Raw genomic sequence first — 25,294 nt, 5'->3', positions numbered from 1 at the left:
TTCAGTGATGAGTCTAGATTTCTGGTCTATCGTCAAGATGGCTGCATCCGAGTGCGCAGACAAGTGCATGAAGCCTACATCGAAGATTGTATAGTGCCAAGAGTCTAAGCTGGAGGTGGTGGGGTGACCGTTTGGGCTGCTTTTCATGCAGGGGGCAAAACTGACCTGGTTGTTCTGAATGGAAACCTGAACCAGTTCAAGCACAGGGCCATTCTGGAAGAAACATTGCTTCCATTTGTTCGTGCAGCCTTTCGAGGAAACTTTGTCTTCCAAGATGACAATGCACGGCCTCATCGTGCTCGCATGATCCAACACTTTCTTGCTGACCGTGGTGTAGAGCATATGGAGTGGCCTGCCATGTCCCCGGATATGAATCCGATAGAGAACTTGTGGGCAGAATTAACGCGTCAAATCGACAACTTGGACCAGCAGCCTGCCTCTGTGCGTGAATTGCAGCAGGCTATTGTAACTGTATGGCAAGTGATTCCTGTCCAAACCTTGGCAAATCTCGTGAACAGCATGCCTCAACGTGTACGTGCTCTCTTGACTGCTCGTGGGGGTTACATGAAGTACTGAACTGTAATTTTACTGTCCGTAATCCCAGTCGTGATTTAACTTTTGGTTTTGTTAAAAAAAATTTTGGCTAATGTGCAAAATAAAGAGATACTTCTGGAAAACGTACAGAAATTTAACACAGTACAGTCCGTGAATTGAGTTCGATATCAGTTTACATCACTTTCAAGGATCAATTTATTTGCTTCGAAATGTCAAATGTGGTTTTTGTTCCTTTTAACGGTCACATTAACAAAATCTAGAATAATTTCAACATAATTCCAATGAACTTTTGGTTCTAAGTCATCTTGAAACGTAAGTTCACCCCCACAAAAAAAATATTCCATATTAAATGCTAAGTCTGTATATATATATATATATATATATATATATATATATATATATATATATATATATATATATATATACAGTATATATATATATATATATATATCTCAGTCTCTACGCATGTGTGATCAAAACAAATTAAGAGCCAAAGAACTGCTAAACTACAGGCTTGTTTTCCAATTCGTGGTTAAAATGTAACATTCAATTGAAATTAGGTTGTTCCTTGATCAGAAAATTGTTTGTGGAAAGACAGGCAGACAGACAGAGAAAGTGAACCAATTGCACAAACTGAACTACTGCAAATAAAAATAACTACATTTTTCACTGCATTGGATTTTATACAATAGATTATTGCAACACACCATATTGTTAATTTTTGAGCTCATTACTTGCAAAATCGAAGATTTGTCTGTCTGTCAATCGCCTACAGATCACAATTTTAAATCGATCTTCACCAGATGCTAGAATTAGTCATAAAGAAGAAGGCTATTTCTTTTGAGGTCAAAGGTCAAAGGTCATCCGGCATTCAAAATTTCTAAAATTGTCATTTTTCATCTGATTGACTTGAAAATTGAACAGCGTTTGCACATTAAGTCGCTGAATTGGGAAGCAAAGTATTTTAAGGTCAAAGGTCAAACTTCTAAGATGGGGGGTCAGGAGGCGGGTTGGATTTTGCAAGTATCGTGCTCTGCATGAAGTCTACTGTTCAGCTACTGCAGTGGTTAAACCAATGGCACCATTACAATATTTACTAATACACACAATCATTATTACCAAATAAAAATGTAATAATTGAAGCAAATCAGAAAAGAACATGAAATGAGTGAAAGATGTTATGGGTTATTTAACTTCGATTCAATAAAAACCCAAAAAGATGAAGCATTACCTATATCCTCAAAGAAAGCCCTTATCGATTCAATAAAAACCCAAAAAGATGAAGCATTACCTATATCCTCAAAGAAAGCCCTTATGGTACGATTGACATCCTCCATAGCCTTGATTTCTTCCTCCTTCAACTTTGCTTCCTCATCCTCTCTTGCAGATCCTCTCTGTGCACCTGAATCTTCACCTTCAGAAATGCCAGCGACTGTGTGTAATGCTTCGCCAGAGCCTATAGGTAAACAACCTGCAGGCCCATTTGCATTTACAAGATGCAGAGAACATCTCATGCGGGAGCGGTACTGATGCAGACTTATCCGCTTTTTCTTCTTATTGTTGTCAACCTCACAACTTGTGGTTACTGGCACGCCAGAAGCTGACCTGGTCGCTATCGATTCGTGGCTGCAAGTGGGTGGATTCTCTAGAGTGACCATTGGACAAGGGAAGTTTGATCCAACCATGCAGGGAGCATTCGAGCCACTAATCTTCTCAATTGGATGTTCACTAGTTACAGAGGAACTGGGATTTTGGTTAATACTGTCCAAGACTGGTAAATGTGGCACTTGTGGTGGGAGTTTGTTTTCCTCTTCAACAGTCTCTACTGGTCCAATATAATGTTCAGCGTTTTTGACAGGTTTGCTCACCCCATCCCCAGTGACCGTTAGAGGAACAGGTTGCATTTGTCGTTCTTCGATCCCCTTTGTATTAAACTTACCACTTGTAGGGGTGTCCTGTGTCTGAATTTGAGAAAATCCAGACTCTTTTAAAGATGCATCAGGGTGCAGCACTGGAATGATGTCCTGGCTAGATGAGCTGCATTCAGGAACTGACATGGACTGCTGAACTATGGCCTCAGGAGTGGAAAATTCAATCAAAGTGGTTTTGAGGCAACCCTCAAGGTTTTCAACTTGTTCGCTGCTCAAGTCGCCAATTTCACACTGCATTTTGCTTTTACTCTCCTCCCTTTTGTTATCTACCGGTAGGTCATTACTCGCATATCCCTGTTCGTTTGTACAAGGATATGGAAGCACAGCTGACGACACTGGGTATTTTTGAGCAACACAAACGTTCCGCTGCACTTCAGCACGTGGCAAGCAGTACGTGTGCAAAGATGACACAAGATCAGTGGTGGAAATCCGACTCACATTGATGAGGTCAAGATCATCCTTACAAATTTCCACATCTGTCGGCTCAATGTCCAACAGAAAATCCAAAACATCTGCAGAACGTTTCTCAGTCAGCAGTGGGAATATTGGCTTGTTCTTGCTGTGCATTACTCCATCTATTACCCCACGTCTTCCCATGCTTCCTTGATGCGCATCTTCTTCTTCAACGCCATGATACAATATCTTATCAATGACTGGAATGGGCCCAGCTTCATGCAGCGAGGTCAAATTTTCAGTTGCAAGTATCATTTCAGGAAGTTCTGTAACGAAAAAAAGAGAAATAATAGTTAAGAAAATGGAGACAAAAGATGCAGTTTTCATTTATTCCGACACAACTCAGACGCTTCTGCCGAATGAGCCGACTGAGGAGGTGGAACGTTATCCTCAATTTAAATGCCAGAAGAATCACGAAAACCTTTGACCTTTGCTCTTAGTTTGTCAGAGAAATGCTCAGACCACCCAGTCAGTACAGAGTACTGGAAATGACTACATTCTAACCAAACAAGTTGAAAAATTAACGCAAAAGAAAAACCCAAAACACCACTCATTCTAAAGCAGAGGAAAAGACAATCTACTCAGATATCCAACTAATCTATTCAAATTTTGGGATAAGTTTTATGGTAGAGATCTGTGTTTACAATGTCAGGATTCCAGGCTGATGTAGAGGTCCATCTTTAACAACGGCCCACAATTACTACACAGCGAGCAAATGTGTTTGGTTAAAAGTAAAAGGTGACGAGCAACACTTCCTGAAGAACGGCTTGACCAGCGGCCGAGTGAAAACAACAACAACAGGCATTTTAAGGCCATTTACCCTGCAAGAGCGGGGGTTAGCCTTAGCCTTAGTTAGCCGAGTGAAAAGATGATGCCAAATAAAATCAAAACATTTCAAGCTCCACATTATAACATTCAATTATTTCTAAGACGCAAAATTCAACTCATCAACAAAGAATAAACCTAGAGCTGCAATATACAGGAGCATTTCCAGATATTTCTCAAAAGTAGCAGGGAACCGAGGGGAGGCGTACCACTGCTCTGCACGACCAAATCTCTTCCCTCCAAACAGTTGTAGCTGTCCGTTTGGCGTTCGTGCACTGCAGGCAGTTTAACTCTCGGGCTTGAAAAACTCCCAGCACCTAAAGAGTTATTTTCAACTGTGAAGTGTGGATGTGGAAGAATTTCGTTGAAGGAATTCCGTTTGGGCAGTCCTGGACTCAGGCTGATGCCTTCGAGCTGCACAAGTGGTGAGAGGTCATCAAGTTGGAGGCAGTCAGGCCAGAATATCAAATAACAGAGGATGTTAAGCAATTGAAGAGCAAATCTGGAAATGATTATTTGAAAACCAAAGGAAGCTCCAGTTGACACAACAATCACAAACAAGTTAAGACTTGCACTGACTTACAGGGCAAATTCAGTTTATCTGTCTCGTTAGCGTGACCTGTCCATGGTTAAGCTTCTACCTGAATCCTGCAAATCCCAATAAAGGCAATCCCCAACCGCCCCCTCCCGAAAATCTATTTTATTACTAGTCAGCATTTTAAACAAGATGCACAGGTAATTCCATCAACAGTCACCACTAATGAGATCCCCTTATGTATTTAGCAGGTAAGTTGGGCTAACATGGAACAGAAGCAGCAAAATTATGCAAGAAATTTAACATACATTAAAATAACTCAAACGCAAAATAGGTGAATGACCACGTCATACCCGAGCAAACCACATAGGGCTGCTTGTAGGAGAGCTGGACACAATTTTTGCAGAACAGACATCTGAGCAACTCGACTCTGACAGCTTTCTGAGTCTCTGCAACTGCAGCACAGCGCCAGGCAAATGGTAATCACAGGCAAGTCACGACACAAACCTGCTTGTCACACCTTGATAATATCGAGCTGAACTCGATGAAGATAATTATATTACAAGTCCTGCTGGGCCATTGATATAAACAGATTATATAATACGAGAATTGAATGCTCCATCAAATGACATATCACTTACATGTTCAGTGTAAGTGTATAACAAACTAGAACGGTACCTCACCAGGCCAGACTGAACAGTTTACGTTTTGTATCTCGCTGATAGGCCAGATCAGAATCCAGACATGAACCAAAATCGAATCACTTTGTTCTTGTCACCAAACCAACTCATCTACCTAGTTTTGTCAAAACTCGTCCACAACTTTTTGAGATATCGTGCTATAGATAGTTTTTGGCTGCTTCCCATAATGGTAAAGAATCACTTAAAAATAAAATAAAAATCTCGTTTTGAGAGATATCGTATTATATACTGTACTAGGAAGAGTACCCATCCGCAGTGACGGGAAAAGTTTAAGTTGATTTATCAATTTATATAATTGCCTGGTGTTGGCTGAGCGGTTAGGGTGCCGGCTTGGGATCCTATGATCCTGGGTTCGAATCCCGGTCAATCGCTGAATTAGTGCCAGGGGGTTGACTCAGCCTGTCATCCTTCCGAGGTCGGCAAATTGAGTACCAGTTCACTGGTAATTCCCTGTATGTCGCAAAAGGCGATTCGCAGGGTTGGTGGCAGGAAGGGCATCCGGCCATAAAACATTGCTTCAAAAAAGGGGACCACGGTGCCCGAAAAAAGGTCAACCCCTGCTCTGCGGAGAAAAATGGCCTCTAAAGGTGGTTCTTTTTTTTTCTTCTATCAATTCATATAATATTTAATGGACTTTTAAAAGGTCAATTGTGTTGCACCCAGTTTCGGTTACAAACATAGCTCTCAGCAACTTATACTGCCCACCACAAAATGGTGGTGCAACTTAGGGCCACAGAGGTTGGATTTGGCCAAAAAGGGGGCAAAATATCTTGGTTGAAAATAAAATTTGGCATCAACATTACTCGTGCCATGTTCCCCCATCATTTCAAAGTGTATGTTGAGCTTTTCAAACGCATCGCGGGAAGCGGCCGCCATAAACAGGAGACAGACGAACGCATGGGCAGACACCACGGTTCACCAGATATATAATAGATGACTTCCTTTCCTAGGAACCAACACAGAAAGAGACCATTTGGCCCATCAACCCTGTACAATAGTTGCCAACCTATGACATTTTTTGTATAAAGATTTGAGGCTTGTGGAAGAGCTAGAACACTGAACGGATCAGGATGCAACAGGCCAAAATAAATAGTAAGTGGATGGGGGACACGAACAGTGGAGTTGAAGGACAAAATAAAGGGAGAATCAGACAACCAATGGGGTAGGGAGGAATGGGGTGGACAGGATGGATACAGAAGGAAACTTCTCTACCCTCACCTCCCAATCCTCCCCATCCTCCCTTCCTTCCTTTCTCTCTCTCTCCCCTTTCTCTCCCCTCCTCTCTCGCTCTCCTCCTCCCCTTCTCTCTCTCACTTCCTCACTTCCCTCTCCCTCCCCCACCCCTTCCCTACTCCCCTCTTTTCCCCACTCCCCCTCTCTCTTTTCACTCAGTCTGTGATGATTCACTCAGTCTGTGAAATACCAGGATGACATTTTATAGCTTGGCCTAGATTCAAACCCAGGCTAGACATCCTGGAAGCAAGTGTGCGTACCTCCAGGGCCTAGGCCATCCCGTCAGCAGAGGTCATACCTTAATGCAATATTAATATCAAACTGCGATTCCATGTTGTTTGTGTACATTGAAAATGTATAATAAAAGTCGAATCCAAAAATATCGCTACTGGCGTCCCTGGATGGTGTATTATTTAATTACAGAGTATTAAAAAATCGTTTTTCCTAAAAATAAATAAGATTTCACTTTAAATTTAGCCATAATTATTTGGGCCACAAATCATGATCGTCAAATATGAAATGATATTTCGAATATCAGCTTTTAATAAGACAATACGATACAATAGTATTCTATCTTGCCAGGAGCCAATCGCATTACACCTAGCCTCAGAGCCCATCAGCATAACCACAAACAGACATCTCTGTCTTAAACACTTAAAAAAAAACACACACACACACACACACACACACACACACACACACACACACACACACACACACACACACACACACACACACACCATAATTGCCTTCACCGATTTTGAGAATTTCTCCAAAAATAAAAATCGCGTTTTTTGGATCGAACATTAGTTTGATCGTCATGAAATTTTCTGGAGATGTTGGGTAGTTAGGTAATAGTGCAGAAAATTTTTTTGTCAAAAAAACGATTGAAGGCAATTATGTTAGTAACGTATCGATATATATATACACACACACACACACACACACACACACACACACACACACACACACACACACACACACACACACACACACACACACACACACACACACACACACACACACACACACACACACACACACACACACACACACACACACACACACACACACACACACACACACACACACACACACACACACACACAGATTTGGCATTTAATATGGAATGTTTTTTTTGTGGGGGTGAACTTACTTTTCAAGAACTTTTCAAGAAAGTTCATTGGAATTATGTTGAAACTATTCTAGATTTTGTTAATGTGACCTTTAAAAGAAACAAAAACCACATTTGACATTTCGAAGCAAATAAATTGATCCTTGAAAGTGATGTGAACTGATATCGAACTCAATTCACGGACAGTACTGTGTTAAACTTCTGTACGTTTTCCAGAAGTATCTCTTTATTTTGCACATTAGCCAAAACTTTTTTCAACAAAAACAAAAGCTAAATTATGACTGGGATTACGGACAGTAAAATTACAGTTCAGTACTTCGTGAAACCCCCACGAGCATTCAGGAGAGCACGTACACGTCGAGGCATGCTGTTCACGAGATTTGCCAAGGATTGGACAGGAATCGCTTGCCATGCAGTGACAATAACCTGCTGCAATTCACGCACAGAGGTCGGCTGCTGGTCCAAGTTGTCAATTTGACGCGTTAATTCTGCCCACAAGTTCTCGATCGGATTCATATCCGGGGACATGGCAGGCCACTCCATATGCTCTACACCACGGTCAGCAAGAAAGTGTTGGATCATGCGAGCACGATGAGGCCGTGCATTGTAATCTTGGCAGACAAAGTTTCCTCGAAAGGCTGCACGAGCAAATGGAAGCAATGTGTCTTCCAGAATGACCCTGTACTTGAACTGGTTCATGTTTCCATTCAGAACAACCAGGTCAGTTTTGCCCCCTGCATGAAAAGCAGTCCAAACGGTCACCCCACCACCTCCAGCTTGGACTCTTGGAACTATACAATCTTCGTTGTGGGCTTCATTTTTTAAAAAATTTTTTTTGTATACTGAATCGAGGCTCATGAAAGAGCTAACATTAACTTCACAAACAAATCGACCAGACAAACAAAATACACAAAAAGAGGGAGCGGAAGACAAGATGGGGAGAAAAGGGGAAGCACACACACACAACATCCGAGAGCAGGGAGATGTGTGGAAGGGAGAGGGCCCGGGGGGAGGAGGCGTGGGAAGGGGGGGGGGGGGGGAGGGAGAAGTATAAAGCACAAGGACACCAAGGACATCCAGGACAAAAGTTGGTATTTCAAAAAGTGGAATTGGGGTGAAATTAGCGGGGGTAAAAAAGATCAAGGTTTTGGATGGGGGAAGATAAGAGATGGTGGTGAACAGCTGTTTTAAAGACTTGGAGGGTGGAGTGGGATTGAAGAGAGTGAGGGAGTTTGTTCCAGAGGCGGGAGAAAAGAGGAATGAAGGAGTGGTGAGCAGAGAGTCTTGATTTTGGCAGTTTAACCAAAAGAGGGTTGCAGGCAGATCTTGTGTGACCTGTAGGAATATTTGCGGGACAGAGCCCAGAGAGAGCTGGGGGGGGGGGGGGGGCAAGGCCAGAGAGGAGTCGGTAGAAGACGGAAAGACCACCAACCTGCCTGCGGTGAGTGAGTGAGAGGCCCTTGGAGTTAGCTTCATCGCGGGAGATTCCAATGATTCTGAATGCTTTGGTTTCAACAGCGTGAAGGCGAGCTAGGTGTGAGGCAGGAGCACCAGCCCAGAGGGGAGAGCAGTATTCCATTGAGCTGCGGATGAAAGCCTTGTATGTGGTGAGGAGCTCAGGTGTGCCAAGGAAGGACTTCGCACGACGGAGGATGCCCAGTCGGCGACTGGCTTTGTAGGCCAGATTTGAAATGTGGTTTTTCCAGGAAAGATCATGGCAGATAGTGAGACCCAAAAGCTTGAGTGACAGAACTTCTTGGAGAGGATTATTCAGAAAGTGGATGGGAGGGTTGTCCAGTCGGTCTTTTCGGAGAGACATCGTAAGAGTGTGAGATTTGTCAGGATTGAAAGACATGTTCCACTTGTTTGCCCAGTCTGTGATTTTGTCCAGGTCTGCAGAGAGTGAGGAGGCTGCAGACTGCCGATCTGAGGGATGAAGAATGGAGCGACAGAGAGTAGAGTCGTCAGCAAAGAGATAGAGAGGATTTTCAAGAGAGTCAGAGAGATCATTGATGAAGACCAGAAAAAGCACAGGGCCCAGAACACTGCCTTGGGGAACTCCAGCCTGAACAGGAAGAGGAGATGAGAGAAACCCATTCAGGGCCACACGTTGACTACGACTAGAGAGGAAGCACTTGTCTGCGCACTCGGACGCGGCCATCTTGACGATAGACCAGAAATCTAGACTCGTCACTGAAGGTCACGCGATTCCAGTGTCCTGGCTGCCATTGACGGTGCTCTCTGGCCCACTGCAATCGGCACTGGCTGTGTTGTCTGGTCAGGCGTGGCTTTCTCAGGGGACGCCTGGCACAATCGCCTGCTTGAACCAGTCGTTGGTTGACTAGCCTTCTGGATACAGGCACATTTGTCAGTTGCTGCCACTCAGCCCTAAGCCGATTAGCTGACTTGGTACGGTCATTGCAGACTAACCGGTGCAGCTGGCGATCATCTCTCCTTGTGGTTCTGCGTGGACGCCCTGGCCTCAGTATTGGAGGAGGGACACCCCTCTGAGCATTTCGTTTCAGGATCTTTGACACCTGACCTTGAGTGATGCCATACTGCCGAGCAATAGCACGCTGTTTCATGCCAGAATTTCGTAAAGCCACCACTCCATGACAAACAGCATTGTCAAGTTGACGGACCATCTCCAGAGGAAGCGGCAATAACTTTTGTAGACGTGCAGCAGTTGTTTTCCACTAATACAGAACACAACAACCCTTACATACCCGATTGTGAAGCCAATCGTCAAATGTACCTGTCCTTACATTTTGTCATTTTGTCACGCCACCTGTGATATAATCCTGCTCTTGACTTCTTGCTGCGAAAGACAATCAGTGACATGGTTCTTTCAACAAAGACATCACCGAAGGGTAAAAGAAACTCACCAAATTGATATACTGAGTTCAGAAAGTAAACCCAAGTCAAGGAAAAAAAAAAATTCCATATTAAATGCCAAGTCTGTATAAACCTTTGGTGGTGGAGGTAAAAATTATCCTGCATCACACCTCTATTTTACGCCTAACGGTCTTTTGCTTCCACCTGCTATTGGCTCAATAATGCAAATGACCCACCTGATCTATACACATTGTTTTCACAAAAAAGGGAGATGGCAATAAAAATCGAACAAACTTTCGTTGTTGGGGTCACACACAAAACACCAAAACCATCAAGTTGACAGGAATATATATAAAAAAAGAAAGGAATTGGCAGACATGCTTTGAACCAACCCCATTAAGGAAATGTTTTGGTGGTTCGGTATGAGGGAGACATACCACTGAGGCCACATTGGGCTCCGCAGAGAAGCAGAAATCAAAGATGCTACTGTCATTGGAAGCTGTCGAGTCAACGCCCAGAAATTCCTGCAACATGAGCAAAAAAATCAATCTCCAAATCTCATGTTCAACATGAATTTCAACTCCCAAAACCTGGCCCGCTTTCAACCCAAAACCGGAAAGTATGATAACCCCACAGGACAGCACGCTGGCAATGCATTCGTTTGAGTGATCGAGTTTAAAAGGTCTGATTTGTGGCAAGTTCAACTGTAAAAGGCTGTGCTGGTGACAGAAGAAAGCAAATGAATTGTATGTCTTTCTCGTGAGGCTCAAGGAAGGGCAAAGTAGAACTGACAATGGGACAAACATCAAAGGAAATGAATGAAGAAAAAAGAAGCGGGAGAAGGAGAGGACCCGTTCTGAAGCTAACACTGAAACTAGGAAGTAAAATAAAATGGTTGAATTCAGAAAGGTGAATGGGAGAAATAAAGATCATAGATTAAAATTGGGAATGACAAGAGATGGCAGTGCACTGCTTGCTTGAATTCCTGGAGGGAAGAGCGAGACTCCCTCTGTAAGGTGATTCTATTGATCGGAGAAGCGAGAAATAAAGGAGGTGAGGCATGCAGTCAGCCTGGGGGTTTTAGAATCCTAAACAGGAGTGGGTTACTGGGTGGTAGTTTGTGTGTAGTCTGTGGCTGCTGGTTGTATCATTTTTTGGAGTCGATATGGGCATATGCATCCTGGAGTTGATGTGGAGGATCGGAGGACAGAGAGCAGAGTGAGCAATATCGGAAAAGAGACGGTACAAAACAGACACCATCGATCTACCTGTGGTGTGAAATCAACAGACCCTGTGCTTCGGCCTCATGTCGGAAAATTCTAATAATTTTGAGATTATGGAGCACACTGGCCTGCTGCCCTATTACCAATTTATTATTTTGTAAACTCCCCTACAAACCTCCGAGAGCAGAAGTGTAAGCTATAAAAAATAAAAAATAGTAATAACCGGATCAGTCAAATCTCTCCCCTCAGCCTCACACCGACTTTATTATGCAGTCTGCATGCAAGATTAATCTGCAAAGCATAATATTTTGGCCTCTGGGAATGGTAGGATTGCTTGCAGGTATGCAAAGTTTACTCATAGCTTTGGCATAACAAAGTAAACTAAAGCAATGTGACTGACGCGAATATGCCCCCGTATAGTCCCACAAGGGGTAAATGCACTTGTTCACTGTCTTGAAAATAAACAAGTTTGATTTAAATCCCTTCAACTGTTCTCCAGTATCACATTTTCACCAGCCATGGACAGGTTTCACATCGATCGGTCAAGCAGTTTCAGAGAAGGGATTCTTTTAAATATCGACTTTCAAGCTAATATATCTGCCACACCACATGGCACATGACCTTAAAAATGTACACTCTGCATATGTATGGGTAGGGGATCACGCTTGTGAAGTTTCGTGTTGATCGGATAAGGTTCGTTTTTTTATCCAAGATGGCTGCCAAACCATGTGACCGACGACATCATCATTTTCAAACTATATGCAACAATGGTGTTAGATGATATATGTAAAATTTCGCATCGATAGGGTAAGCGGTTTCAGAGATATAATTATTTACTGTTTTTCTTCAATCCAATATGGCTAACACACCATGTGACCTTTGTTATCATAAATTTAATATTTCAATACAAATGGGTCATAGATCATGTGCATGCAATTTCAGATTTTTAGGATGAGGAATTCAATTAAAACATTTTTGGCCAGTATACCACTTCACCTATGATGTCATCATTATCATGCTTTTGTTCCCCATTGGGAGTACTTGACAATGTGCTAAATTTCAATTTTTTATATTCAGTGGTTTCTGAGAAATATATATATTTTTTATTTGTGTGTAATCCAAGTTGGCTGCCATACCAATTGACCTATGACATCACAATTATCATAAAAACATTCTTCAATAAACTTCTTCAAGAGGATCGTTAAGAAAATAGATGGGAGGGTTGTCCAGACGGTCTTTTCGGAGAGACAAAGTGAGTGTGTGAGATTTGTCAGGATTGAAAGACATGTTCCACTTGTTTGACCAGTTTGTGATATTGTCCAGATCTGCAGACAGTGAAGAGGCTGCCGATCTGAGGGTTGGGATATGGAGCGGCAGAGAGTGGAGTCTTCAGCAGAGAGATAGAGAGGATTTTCCAGAGAGTCAGAGAGATCATTAATGAAGACCAGAAAAATCACAGGGCCCAGTACACTGCCTTGAGGAACTCCAGCCTGAACAGGAAGGGGAGATGAGAGAAATCCATTCAGGGCCACAGGTTGACTACGACCAGAGAGGAAGTCCGCAAGCCATGCGTGGAGATTTCCATGGATACCATACGAGGAGAATTTAGTGAGCAGGGCGGGGTGCCATACCGTATCGAAGGCACGAGATATGTCAAGGGAGACAGCTCTGATTCCGGTTTGGCATTGAGGACCTCCATCCATTGTTGAGACAGCAGAAGCAGCATGTCCAGAGTAGAATGACCTGGTCTGCATCCAAATTGATGATCAGAGATCAAGCCATTGGAGAAGAGGAAGGAAATGATGTCAGAAACGATGATGGATTCCATGACTTTGCTGATTATTGGGAGCAGGCTGATTGGTCTGTAGTTGCAAGGATCTGTTTTTGCACCTTGCTTGTATAAATCGGCAATGTTGTCTGATTTCCAAGCTGATGGCAGATGACCTTGAGCAAAAGAGAGGGTGAAGAGAATAGAGAGAGGGTGTGAAAGAGCGGCAGAGCAGGATTTTAGGACCCGTGGGTTGATGCCATCTGGTCCAGTTGCAGAATGAGAGTCAAGGTTTGGCAGAAACCTCTCCACCTTGTCAGGAGAGAAGGACACAGAGCTCAGGAGCAGCTGGGTTCAACTGGGTAAGGTGGGTACAGAGAGAGATGGGTTTGGGACACAAGATTTTGAGGCAAACACAGAATTGAGGCATTTGGCTTTGTCAAGTGCGGTATCAACTGTGTAGCCATTTGAGGTAAGGGAGGGGATGGAGAGGCAACAAACACCAGTAACAAATTTGACCAGACGCCACCAGGATTTGGAAGAGGGAGACAGACTCACACAGAATGTACAAAAACACAAAACACAAGTCTAAACACTCAGCCCAAGCCATCTTTATGTCATTACAATGTACGATTGAACATCAAATATATTTAAATGTATGACACTATGTTTTGCAATAACGTGTTGGGAGGGTTGATTTTTGGCTTATTTCGACCAAAATACTCACACGTCATTATCGTGTTCCCAAAATTGTCACACGTTGCCAAGCAGCGTCTTTATTTGGTTATGAAGGTATGAAAATACTTAGTGTTTCCTGAAAATCATGCTTCACCTTGCTTGCCAAGATCAGGATGCAAATGAGGTTATAATGCACGATAGAAAACATTTTCTTTTCAACTTGCTCAAACCTTTGCCAATCCACAAAGATCTCATGAGATTACAGCTGTCGTTGATCCGTGAAGGAAAGCGATCAATTTCTACGTGACATAATACCGAGAAAGAGGTTTACCTGGGCACTTGGAGTGTCAACATTTTGGTGATATCTCGGATGGTTTCAGTGGCTATATTGACTCGATCGGCTTGAGCGGTAACAGTGCACTATGAATGGGACCTTGCATCAATCTCCTCCAACCAAGTAAAATTAAAATAAAAAGTGTACATTAAAAAAAATAGTCGACAAAAATCGTGACCCATGGAAGATAGAGGTGAAAGAGAGTAAAATCAAAATAATTTTTTTTGAAAAACAGCATTAAAAAAGAAAACTAAAAAAAACGCAAAACCCTCAACGTAGTTACCTGAAATAGTGAAGAATCCAAATCAGAGATTCCAGTCGTGGAGCAATTCATGTGACCGAAGTCGGCGCCCTTCAGGGTTGTTCCTCTCTCCATCAAGTCAAGGCCCAGCAAATCGAGCTCCATCAGATCATTACCATCAAACATGGCAGGGCACTGCATGCACACCGCAAAAGCAAAATTATGAAAACTACAACCTCATCTGATATCTTGCAAGATTTATTTTCCGATATTGTCTCAGGATTGTGAAAGACAACACAACCGGATGTACAACCCAAAGCCCAACATGGTGACGGGTTGGCAGAGACTGCCAAAGTCAGCAGTAGTTGTCATGAGGTAACATTCACAAAAGTCCCTGCGGCGTGTGGGCATCTGGTTGGTGATAACGAATCAATGGCAAAAGCGCAATTAAACCATTTTCAGGCAGAACCATAGTAGCTACAGAGTTGAACACCGACCTGGTGTGCAGATGGTACAACAGACTTTTGGAGAGTGAACGGCAAGTCAGATGTTTCGATTACTTGTACAGAATGTCACATCAATGGAAATGAGTGCGAGTGATTTTCCACTCGGTTACTTTCTTGCATACTGATAATCAGGGTCAACATTACATGAGCAGAAAATGGAGAAAAAGAGGAAGAAGAAGAGGAAGCCTTTTGTTTTCCCAATTGATTAAAGATAGGCTGGGCAAATAAAAGAAAAACAGAGCTCTGGATGAGCGGTGGGATACGCACTTATGGAGTCTACATTTTTGCAGGAAAATGGTATCGTTAGGTGTTGAACGTTAATACCAATTGGGACAATTGTGCGTGGATGGGTAAGAGAATTGGCACGTATGTGAGAAAGCATGGCGAGGTCAATTTGAAATATTGCTGTCATGTTTCTCAAACAAACAATTCCAAAACCACAGGCCACAACATTTCACTTGCAATAAAGCTGCATCAACTAGTATGGGTCGCTCACAAAAGGGCTAACAAAAAAATGCATCAAAGCAAACCTTTGTTGAGACAACTGACTTAAGGTCAGAAAATGCAAGATAAGTCAGTGCCAGCACGGCCTCGTGGATGTGGAAATTCTTCACAATGACTCTCTATTAACAGAAACCGCTAAAGGCAGACAAATAACAGGGTTCAAACTAGAACGGCACTCAGTAGCGAGCATACCTCCGCCAGGTGAACGGTTTACGTTTTCCATCCCAGAGTAAACCAGAAAATCACAATACAAAATCACATGTCATCAAAATCATCCGTCCACAACTTTTTGAGATATCCTGCTATACTAGCCGAAACCCGTGGAACATCCACGGAAGGGAGGATGTGGTGTATGGATAGAGTGTACCATTATGGATGGCATAGGGGATTTGCTTGTCCGAGTAAGAGTTAGGAAGAAAGATGAGAATGAAGAGTGCGTAAATGAACAACTATCGCCGACACCGGCACAAATGCATGCTCTGGATTGTCCACTCAGAGGACGGCTTGCTTTCGCCTTCGCCTGTCCAATCAACGGACGGCTTGCTTCGCCTTCGCCCAGCAGACGCCAATACGATGGCGTCGTAAGATGGCGTCGTATCGGCAGTTAATCGGATGCTTTTGGGCCCCAACGTCGGCTAATTCAGATTTTTCGAGTATGCCTGTACGTGATAAACAAAGAGCGCGGTTCGTAGATCGTAAATCCATTAGTGCCGTGGGCATCGGGTCACTGGGTGCGGCGTAAAAGGGATAACAAAGTCGAGTCCTTATGCTATTATTATATAGACTAGCCGAAACACGTGGAACATCCACGGAAGGGAGGATGTGGTGTATAGATAGAGTGTACCATTATGGATGGCATAGGGGAGCGCTCATGGGATCTTCTTCTTCTGTTAAGCTCCAATTTTTTCTCTTTAAGTTAAGTCCAATCAGTCCTCTCTGCTCGAAGTGCTCAGGCCATGCCTTCCCACTCTCATACTTTTATTTCCGTTCGGTGTAGAAAGAGATTGACATATCGTTCGTCTGTTTTCAGCTCGTTATCTTTAAGCTTCCTTACGTCTCGCCACCTGCTACACCTCTCTGAGTTACGAGGATTTATGCAACGCACCCCGACTATCGCAACGTCACTCCATTTAACTTTATTAAAATGACGATAAAGCCGTTTCCTTATATATCCTAATTTAAAATGTTCAAGGGAATAAAAAGACCATTTGGTTCACACCACCCATGTTCACACCACTCGACTGTCCAATCAGCGGACGGCTCGCTTTGCCTTCGCCCAGCAGACGCCAATACGATGGCGTCGTAAGATGGCGTCGTATCGGCAGTTAATCGGATGCTTTTGGGCCCCAACGTCGGCTAATTCAGATTTTTCGAGTATGGCTGTACGTGATAAACAAAGAGCGCGGTTCGTAGATCGTAAATCCATTAGTGCCGTGGGCATCGGGTCACTGGGTGCGACGTAAAAGGGATAACAAATTCGAGTCCTTACGGTATTATTATATAGATATCGTTTTTGTCCCTATCATCCAATGGTGAAGAATCACGTAAAAAATTATACTAGCCCGGATCCGGATCTTCACCAAAATCGAATCGATTCCTCCTTGTCACACACACAACCTGTCCACTAGGTTTATTTGTTTGTTTTTTTGTATACAAAATCGAGGCTCGTGTAAGAGCTAACACATTGAACATGAAAACATGCACAGACACATAAAACATAGAATGAAGGGAGCGGGAGACAAGAGAGGGAGAGGGAAGCACACAGGCACAACAACAGAAGAGAACAGGGACACACGTAGATCTGTGGAAGGGGGAGGGCTGGGGGAGGAGGGAGGGGTACACGGTATAAAGCAAATAAACACTTCTAGGAATTTCAGGATACCATAGGAGGAGAGTTTGGTGAGCAGTGCGGGGTGCCACACCGCATCGAAGGCACGTGATATGTCAAGGGAGATAGCTCTAATTTCCTGTTTGACATTGAGGACCTCCATCCATTGTTGAGACAGCAGAAGCAGCATGTCCAGTTATAGACCTATTACACACGTTGACCTTTGACCTCAAAATCAAATCAGTCAATCTTTACGTCATCTCTATATATAAAGGAGGAGTGTCTGTCTGTCTGTCTTGATGTCCGCTTATAACTCAAGAACTACACATCGGAGAAAAGTTTTAGACACAGATTCGGAATCAGCATAAAATTCCGGTGGTTATAGGCTACGTTTTATTTTAATATCAATGGTTTAAAAAACCGGGTCAGCTGCAATTCCATGGTGTAGTTTGTGGCGGCGCTATTGCCCCTTTCCAATCCCGCGGTTGCGCGTACGTACAGTATACTGTACGTACATATTTATATATTTTTAATGTGCTTTTTATTGTATTTTAAATTGTTTTTTAGCTTCTTTTATTGTTAATTTATGTACTATTGTATTTATTTTAAATATATTTTTAAGGAAAACAAATGTTTTCACGTCCGTAGGAGTGACGTAAAGTCGCACATAATGACAAAATGCGCGCCATTTTTTCGCACCAAGAACGAATAAACGGTTTGTTTTTTTTAGTTGAGATTTTATTCGAATTTGAATGCCATTAAATTTCAACTGTTGGAAACAATAATTATTTCAACTGTTGGAAATTGAAATAATTATTGTTTCCAACAGTTGAAATTTAATGGAATTCGAATTCGAATAAAATCTCAACTAAAAAAAAAAACGTCGCGTTTTAAAATTATGACGTCATCAGCGTATTTCGGAACGCTAATTTTTCAACTTCATATTCGGAATCAGTACGTCCCAGAGAAACTACAGCACACCTTAAATGTTTAAAAAACCTTCGGGGTTTTAAAATTATGACGTCATCAGCGTATTTCGTAACGTTAATTTTTCAACTTTGACGACAATGACTTCCGACTTCCGGGTTCGGAATGCGGGACCAATGCCATTTGACAGGGAATAAAAAATAAATGCGACATTCAATTGACGACAATGACTTCCGACTTGAATCCTCCCTCCCCCTCCCCCTTTCTCCCTCCCCCCCCTCACCCCCCCTTCCCCCCATGCCCCTCCCTTTCCCCCCTACCCCCTCCCCTCCCCCCTCCCCTTCTCCCCTCCCCCCCCTTCCCCCTCCGCACCCTTCCCCCGCCCGGCAATGCCGGGTACTTCCCATGGCCAGCTGTACGTGGGCTGCTCGAGGGTTGGAAAAAAAAGCAATCTTTATGTCTTGGCACCAAGTAAGAAAACCAGAAATGTTGTATACCAAGAGGTTTTGAGAAATTGACAATTGACAAAACGTTATGTAGGAAATGTAGTTATATTGCTCTAAAATATACATGTTCTTTTCATCATACATTTGTCTTATTCTTATTCAACCCGGGCGAAGCCGGGTACCTCAGCTAGTTCTACATAAGTGGACCAAATTTGGTCAGAATTGGTGGACAGGTTGTGGGTGACCAGGAAGATTTGGTTTGATTTGGGCCAAAATCTGAATCCGGGTCTGGATAAGATAATTTTATAACTTTTACGGCGTAGCCCAAAGGGCAAAGCAGGTTCATAAATTATTGCGGTAACAGTATTTTTACCTGACATGACCTCTGACCTTTGACCCCATAACCCCAAAATCTAATCAGTTCATCTTTACCTCATTATACATACCTGCACCACGTTTGACTAAGATCCCTTTAGCCGTTCTCAAGTTATCCCGGTAACGAAAACCTATCACGGAAGGACGGACAGACAGCCGGAGGGACAACCTGAAAACATAATGCCTCTGGCAACTTCATCGGCAGAGGCATAAAAAGTTTCCCTGATGTTTAACGAGACAGGCTATTCATAAATTCTGGGGTGAGGTTTGTTTTAGTAGGGAGGCAGGTTAAGTGGAATAATAACTTGTTTTTAATGGCTACAAATGCAACAATCTCATATTATAATAGAGCAAACATATATGGTTATGTCGTTATGTAGGTCATTATGGTTAGATGCGATGAAAACGTCGTCTTCTTCTTCAAATAAAATCAACACCCTCTTAATTAACCCTCTTAATTACATTAAGACTGCTGAGACCCCTCAGACCTTTAACGACCCTTTAATCCCCGCAAGACCCTTCAGACCACCCAGACCCCTGAAGACCCAAAATACCCGAAAGACCCAAAATACCCGAAAGACCCAAAATACCCTTCAAGGCCCTGAGGCTCAAAAAGACCCTGAATACCCAAAAACCCAAAACGCCCCGAAGACCCAAAACGCCCCGAAGACCCAAAACGCCCCGAAGACCCAAAACGCCCCGAAGACCCAAAACGCCCCGAAGACCCAAAACGCCCCGAAGACCCAAAACGCCCCGAAGACCCAAAACGCCCCGAAGACCCAAAACGCCCCGAAGACCCAAAACGCCCCGAAGACCCAAAACACCCCGAAGACCCAAAACACCCCGAAGACCCAAAACACCCCGAAGACCCAAAACACCCCGAAGACCCAAAACACCCCGAAGACCCAAAACACCCCGAAGACCCAAAACACCCCGAAGACCCAAAACACCCCGAAGACCCAAAACACCCCGAATACCCAAAACACCCCGAAGACCCAAAACACCCCGAAGACCCAAAACACCCCGAAGACCCAAAACACCCCGAAGACCCAAAACACCCCGAAGACCCAAAACACCCCGAAGACCCAAAACACCCCTAAAAGCCAAAACACCCCGAAGACCCAAAACACCCCAAAGACCCAAAACACCCCGAAGACCCAAAACACCCCGAAGACCCAAAACACCCCGAAGACCCAAAACACCCCGAAGACCCAAAACACCCCGAAGACCCAAAACACCCCGAAGACCCAAAACACCCCGAAGACCCAAAACACCCCGAAGACCCAAAACACCCCGAAAACCCAAAACACCCCAAAACCCTTAAAGACCCAGAGGATCCAAAAGACCCTGAAGACCCAAAACACCATGAAGACACAAAAGACCCAAAAAACACAAATGGTCAAAGATGCCTATCCCTCTGAAACGACGTGTGGTGAGGTGCGTGGAGCATGCCGAGTCACGCTAGTAATCACAATAAAATTGTATAATTCCTAATGTTAAAACACATCGATATTGTCTAACAAATCCACACTACAATTTATTGTACGATCACAAAACACCCTCTTTTTAGTAAAAGAACTAACCTGAAAACACGACGAACGTTACGGTTCATAAAATCAGAACACCTGTCCTGAGGATGACACGTAACTACCCCAGCGGTGATAAAAAGTGAAACACAGCTCAACTCGAGCAGCACTCGGTCGAGAGTATACCTCCAGCAGGTTGAATAGTTTACGTTTTTTTATCCCACTAATGAGTCGGATCTGGATCCGAACCTGGACAAAAATTGAATAGGCTTGTTCTCGTCACCTACCCAACTCATCCACCAAGTTTTGTCATAAGTCGTCCACAACTTTTTGAAATATCGTGCTACATATCGTGTTTGGCATTATCACTCAATGGTGAAGAATCACTTAAAAACAAGACTGGAAGTCTAACAGCAGCGTAGCCGGCTTGTAAAATATTATAAACCACAAACACATTATTAGATATTTAAACAGTTGCTAATGCTGTTTATAACATTAAAGAAAGAAATTTGGAGGAATCCTGACATCCGTGAGGTAAGTTTAACTTACAGAACTGAGCGAAGATCTACTGTAATCTATATACCCCACAAGGGTTGGGTAAATAACATGACCCTTTCTGCCGCAAAAGTGGCGTTTTTCGTAGCGGCCTTTTGAAACCCACCAATTAAGGTTTTGTTTTGCAAACCACCAATGAAATCCACTTTTCCTGCTGTTTAACACGAAACTGAAAGGGAGGAAGACTGGGGTGTGCAACATTTACCAAGCAGCTAGTTTGCGCCTGCCAGTGGGGACCGCAACGGTACTACTGTGCATCGCAGGCGTGCATCCACTTTCTTGCACTAAAATATTTCGTTTCTATCGACGGAGCGAAGTCACGTTGGATTGTATCCATTTTCGGCGTTTTTCCATTGCATTGTGGGAGGTAGGGGTATATATATTGGATCACGGAACTATCAACAATCACGTTGTCACAATCGGCTTGAAAATAGTCCAATTTTTGCAGAATTACGACCATTTTAGAGGTAAGTACAACTTTGAACTTAGATTTTTCACATAAATTATGGAAGAATGTTAATGAATCTGGTATCAGTCGGTAGCAAATTGTGTTTTCTACTACAAAATCACGATGATTTTGTGTGGTAGTTTAGCGCATCGTCGCGCAGACGACCATCGACCGGTTGTGCAATAATGCATATACAGGCAGGCCCCGGGTTACGAATGCCCGACTTACGAACGCCCGTACTTACGAACCGACCTCCGTAAAGCCTATGATTTAAAAGAAAGAAAAAAAAGTTTTTAAAGTTTTTTTTTTTTGTATACAGAATCGAGGCTCGTGAAAGAGCTAGCTAGCATTTATCACACAGAGAAAAATATCAAACACACACACAAAGTATATAATAAGGGGAGCGGTAGACAAGAGAAATATGAGAAAAGCTCTGTTCAAGGCACCCTTGATGTTTACTTTAAGAAAATTGACCAACACCAGGTCCATCCTCTCCAGCACCAGGTCCATCCTCTCCCACACCAGGCCCATCATCTCAGAGAGATATATCAAGGTATGATCGTTTCAAGGTTTGCAAGACATCAATTGGAACGAGAGTAAGTGTTAACCTTTAATCATTATCTTTTCTTTTCTATCTAAACAGTTTAGGAAATGTTTCTTTCATGTTTTTTTATACCTATAGATGTTTTAGGTAAAATATATACACTATACTAAGACAAACATTTGACTAATTGACGCTAGATGTGAACCGTACGTAACTGTTCCGACTTACATACAAATTCGACTTACAGACTTAAAAACCGAACTCGTTCGTAACCCGGGGACTGCCTGTATGCACTTTGTGCGTGTGATTGTGTGGTTATGAGAATGCGACTGCGATGTTGACATGTTCTTTTCTCTTAAACTTTCACCAAACTTTCCATTCAAAAATGCCATTGAAAATTACCGGTACATAATTTCAAACAATCATAAAAAAGCAACCACTTGGCCAATTTTGATGAATTTTGCATCAATCAACTGGGAATTACAAGACAAAATCATTCTGATACATTTCACAGAACTTAGTGCAATATTTAAATACCCCATTTCTGTCCCGACTGCCAGGCCAGCCGTTCCTTAACGGTTTTGAATGAAGTGCTTGCTCGAATGCTTAAACCACTTGGCGATCTCTCCACAAGAAACTTGGTAAATGAACACACACCCAATGTTCTTGAGACCCGACCATAGATCGACTGTAATCTATATACCCCAAAGAGGAATGACCCTTCCTGCCGCTCCCATAGTGACCAGGTATACTTGTATATTAAAATGATGGTCGGTGGACTCAGCCATCGTAATGACATCAGAGTAATCACATCACCCTGTCATGTGACCAGATCCTCCGCTCTGATTGGTATACGTTTGAGGGGACATACATACATACATAAGGACAGACAAACACTGTTCTAGACTGCTTTGCCCTATGGGCTACGCCGTATAAATTATAAAATTATCTTATCCAGACCTGGATTCAGATTTTCGCCCAAATCAAACCAAAAGTCAGTGATGACTCCATCTACATCTCGCTGTCTGATAATATGGACCAATTTCTATCTACTCATCCCAACTCTCTCTTCCTCAAATGTGGTGATTTCAATTGTCACCATGCCAGTTGGCTGGGTGTGGGTACCTCTCTCACCAGCCACGGCTCCTCAGCAAAGGACTTCTGCGACTCACTGGGACTTACACAATCTGTCAATTTCCCGACCCGGATCTCAGTCAACGGAGCATCTTCTCTTCTGGACTTGGTTATGACTAACTTCCCTGAAAATGTCTGCTGCTCTTCTTCTGCTCCAATCGGATCATCTGATCATGTCCTTGTTAAAGTGGACATCTCTCTGACCATTCTCAGGGAGCCTGCTCAGCGTCGACGTGTCTAGCGTTTCACTCAGGCCAACTGGCACGGTCTTCAAGCAGCCATCAATCATCTGGACTGGTCTCCCATCTCTACCACCTCTGACATCAACTCATCCTGGGAATTCTTCCAAAGTAAATTGCTCTCTCTCATGCACAGATTTATCCCATCTCGTCTTCAGTTGTCATACCCTTCCTCCCATCCATGGTACCATGGTAATGGTAATCCATGGTCCATGCTCCCGTCCATGGTAATCTTGTGGTGAGGCTGTTGCCCAGAAACAACTTGACTTCGTCTCCTGGAAAGCAAATCCAACGGAAGGAAATCTCATTTCCTTTCACAAAGCCCGAAACAAGTGTGTGTCCACCCTCAGGAGAGCCAGGAAACAATATCTCTCCGTTCTCAAGACCGAACTCTCTTATCTGTCTCCCTCTTCCAAATCCTGGTGGCATCTGGTCAAATCTGTTTCTGGTGTTTGTTCCCCCTCCATCCCCTCCCTTACCTCAAATGGCTACACAGCTGACTCCGCACGTGAAAAAGCTGAATGCCTCAACTGTGTTTGCCTCTAAATCTTGTGTCCCAAACCCATCCCTCTCTGTACCCACCATACCCAGTCGTACCCAGCTGCTCCTGGACTCCGTGTCCTTTCCTCCTGACAAGGTGGAAAAGTTTGTCAACCCTCGACTCTGATTCTGCAACTGGTCCTGACGGCATCAGCCCACGGGTCCTAAAATCATGTTCTTCCACTCTTTCACTCCCTCTCTCTGTTCTCTTCACCCTCTTTTTTGCTCAAGATCAACTGCCATCTGCTTGGAAATCAGCCAACATCACCGCTTTGCAAAAAAAGGTGCAAAAACAGATCCTAGCAACTACAGACCAATCAGCCTTCTCCCAATTATCAGCAAAGTCATGGAATCCATCATTGCTTCAGATATGAAATCTTTCCTCTTCTCCAATGGCTTGATCTCTGATCATCAATTTGGTTTCAGACCAGGTCACTCTACTCTGGACGTGCTGCTTCTGCTGTCTCAACAATGGATGGAGGTCCTCAATGCCAAACAGGAAATTAGAGCTGTCTCCCTCGACATATCACGTGCCTTCGATAGGGTCTGGCACCCCGCTCTGCTCACCAAACTCTCCTTCTTTGGTATCCGTGGAAATCTCAACGCATCCTCTCTATTCGTCGTCAACGTGTGGCCCTGAATGGGTTTCTCTCATCTCCTCTTCCTGTTCAGGCTGGAGTTCCCCAAGGCAGTGTTCTGGGCCCTGTGCTTTTTCTGGTCTTCATCAATGATCTCTCTGACTCTCTTGAAAATCCTCTCTATCTCTTTGCTGATGACTCCACTCTCTGCCGCTCCATTCCTCATCCCTCAGATCGGCAGTCTGCAGCCTCCTCACTCTCTGCAGACCTGGACAAAATCACAGACTGGGCAAACAAGTGGAACATGTCTTTCAATCCTGACAAATCTCACACTCTTACGACGTCTCTCCGAAAAGACCGACTGGACAACCCTCCCATCTACTTTCTGGATAATCCTCTCCAAGAAGTTCTGTCACTCAAGCTTTTGGATCTCACTATCTGCCATGATCTTTCCTGGGAAAACCACATTTCCAAGCTGGCCTCCAAAGCCAGTCGCCGACTGGGCATCCTCCATCGTGCGAAGTCCTTCCTTGGCACACCTGAGCTCCTCACCACATACAAGGCTTTCATCCGCAGCTCAATGGAGTACTGCTCTCCCCTCTGGGCTGGTGCTCCTGCCTCACACCTAGCTCGTCTTCACGCTGTTGAAACCAAAGCGTTCAGAATCATTGGAATCTCCCGCGATGACGCTATCTCC

At 43.6% G+C, this 25,294-nt stretch overlaps 1 protein-coding gene across 8 annotated transcripts in view; it reads right to left on the bottom strand.

Annotated features, from left to right (window-relative positions):
* LOC137423643 (uncharacterized) overlaps nucleotides 1–25,294 on the bottom strand; it is a 50,658-nt gene that overhangs the window by 21,372 nt on the left and 3,992 nt on the right. For 4 of the 8 annotated variants that reach the window (XM_078773945.1, XM_078773943.1, XM_078773944.1 and 1 more), the window contains exons 2-6: nucleotides 14,490–14,642; nucleotides 10,641–10,727; nucleotides 4,653–4,754; nucleotides 3,974–4,178; nucleotides 1,847–3,205 (exon numbers count right to left, since the gene is read on the bottom strand). In XM_078773945.1, coding sequence (XP_078630071.1) covers nucleotides 1,847–3,205; nucleotides 3,974–4,178; nucleotides 4,653–4,754; nucleotides 10,641–10,727; nucleotides 14,490–14,642 — 1,906 coding nt within the window. Of the gene's footprint in view, nucleotides 1–1,846; nucleotides 3,206–3,973; nucleotides 4,179–4,652; nucleotides 4,755–10,640; nucleotides 10,728–14,489; nucleotides 14,643–14,944; nucleotides 15,128–25,294 lie in introns of those variants that run through there. The other 4 variants (XM_078773947.1, XM_078773948.1, XM_078773949.1 and 1 more) reach the window with 2 other exon arrangements.

This window comes from Myxine glutinosa, chromosome 3 (assembly GCF_964187855.1).
Source record: "Myxine glutinosa chromosome 3, kmMyxGlut1.1, whole genome shotgun sequence".
Taxonomy (NCBI): domain Eukaryota; kingdom Metazoa; phylum Chordata; class Myxini; order Myxiniformes; family Myxinidae; genus Myxine; species Myxine glutinosa.
The sequence above is the reverse complement of the archived record's forward strand: the minus strand, read 5'-3'. Positions and strand labels throughout refer to the sequence as shown.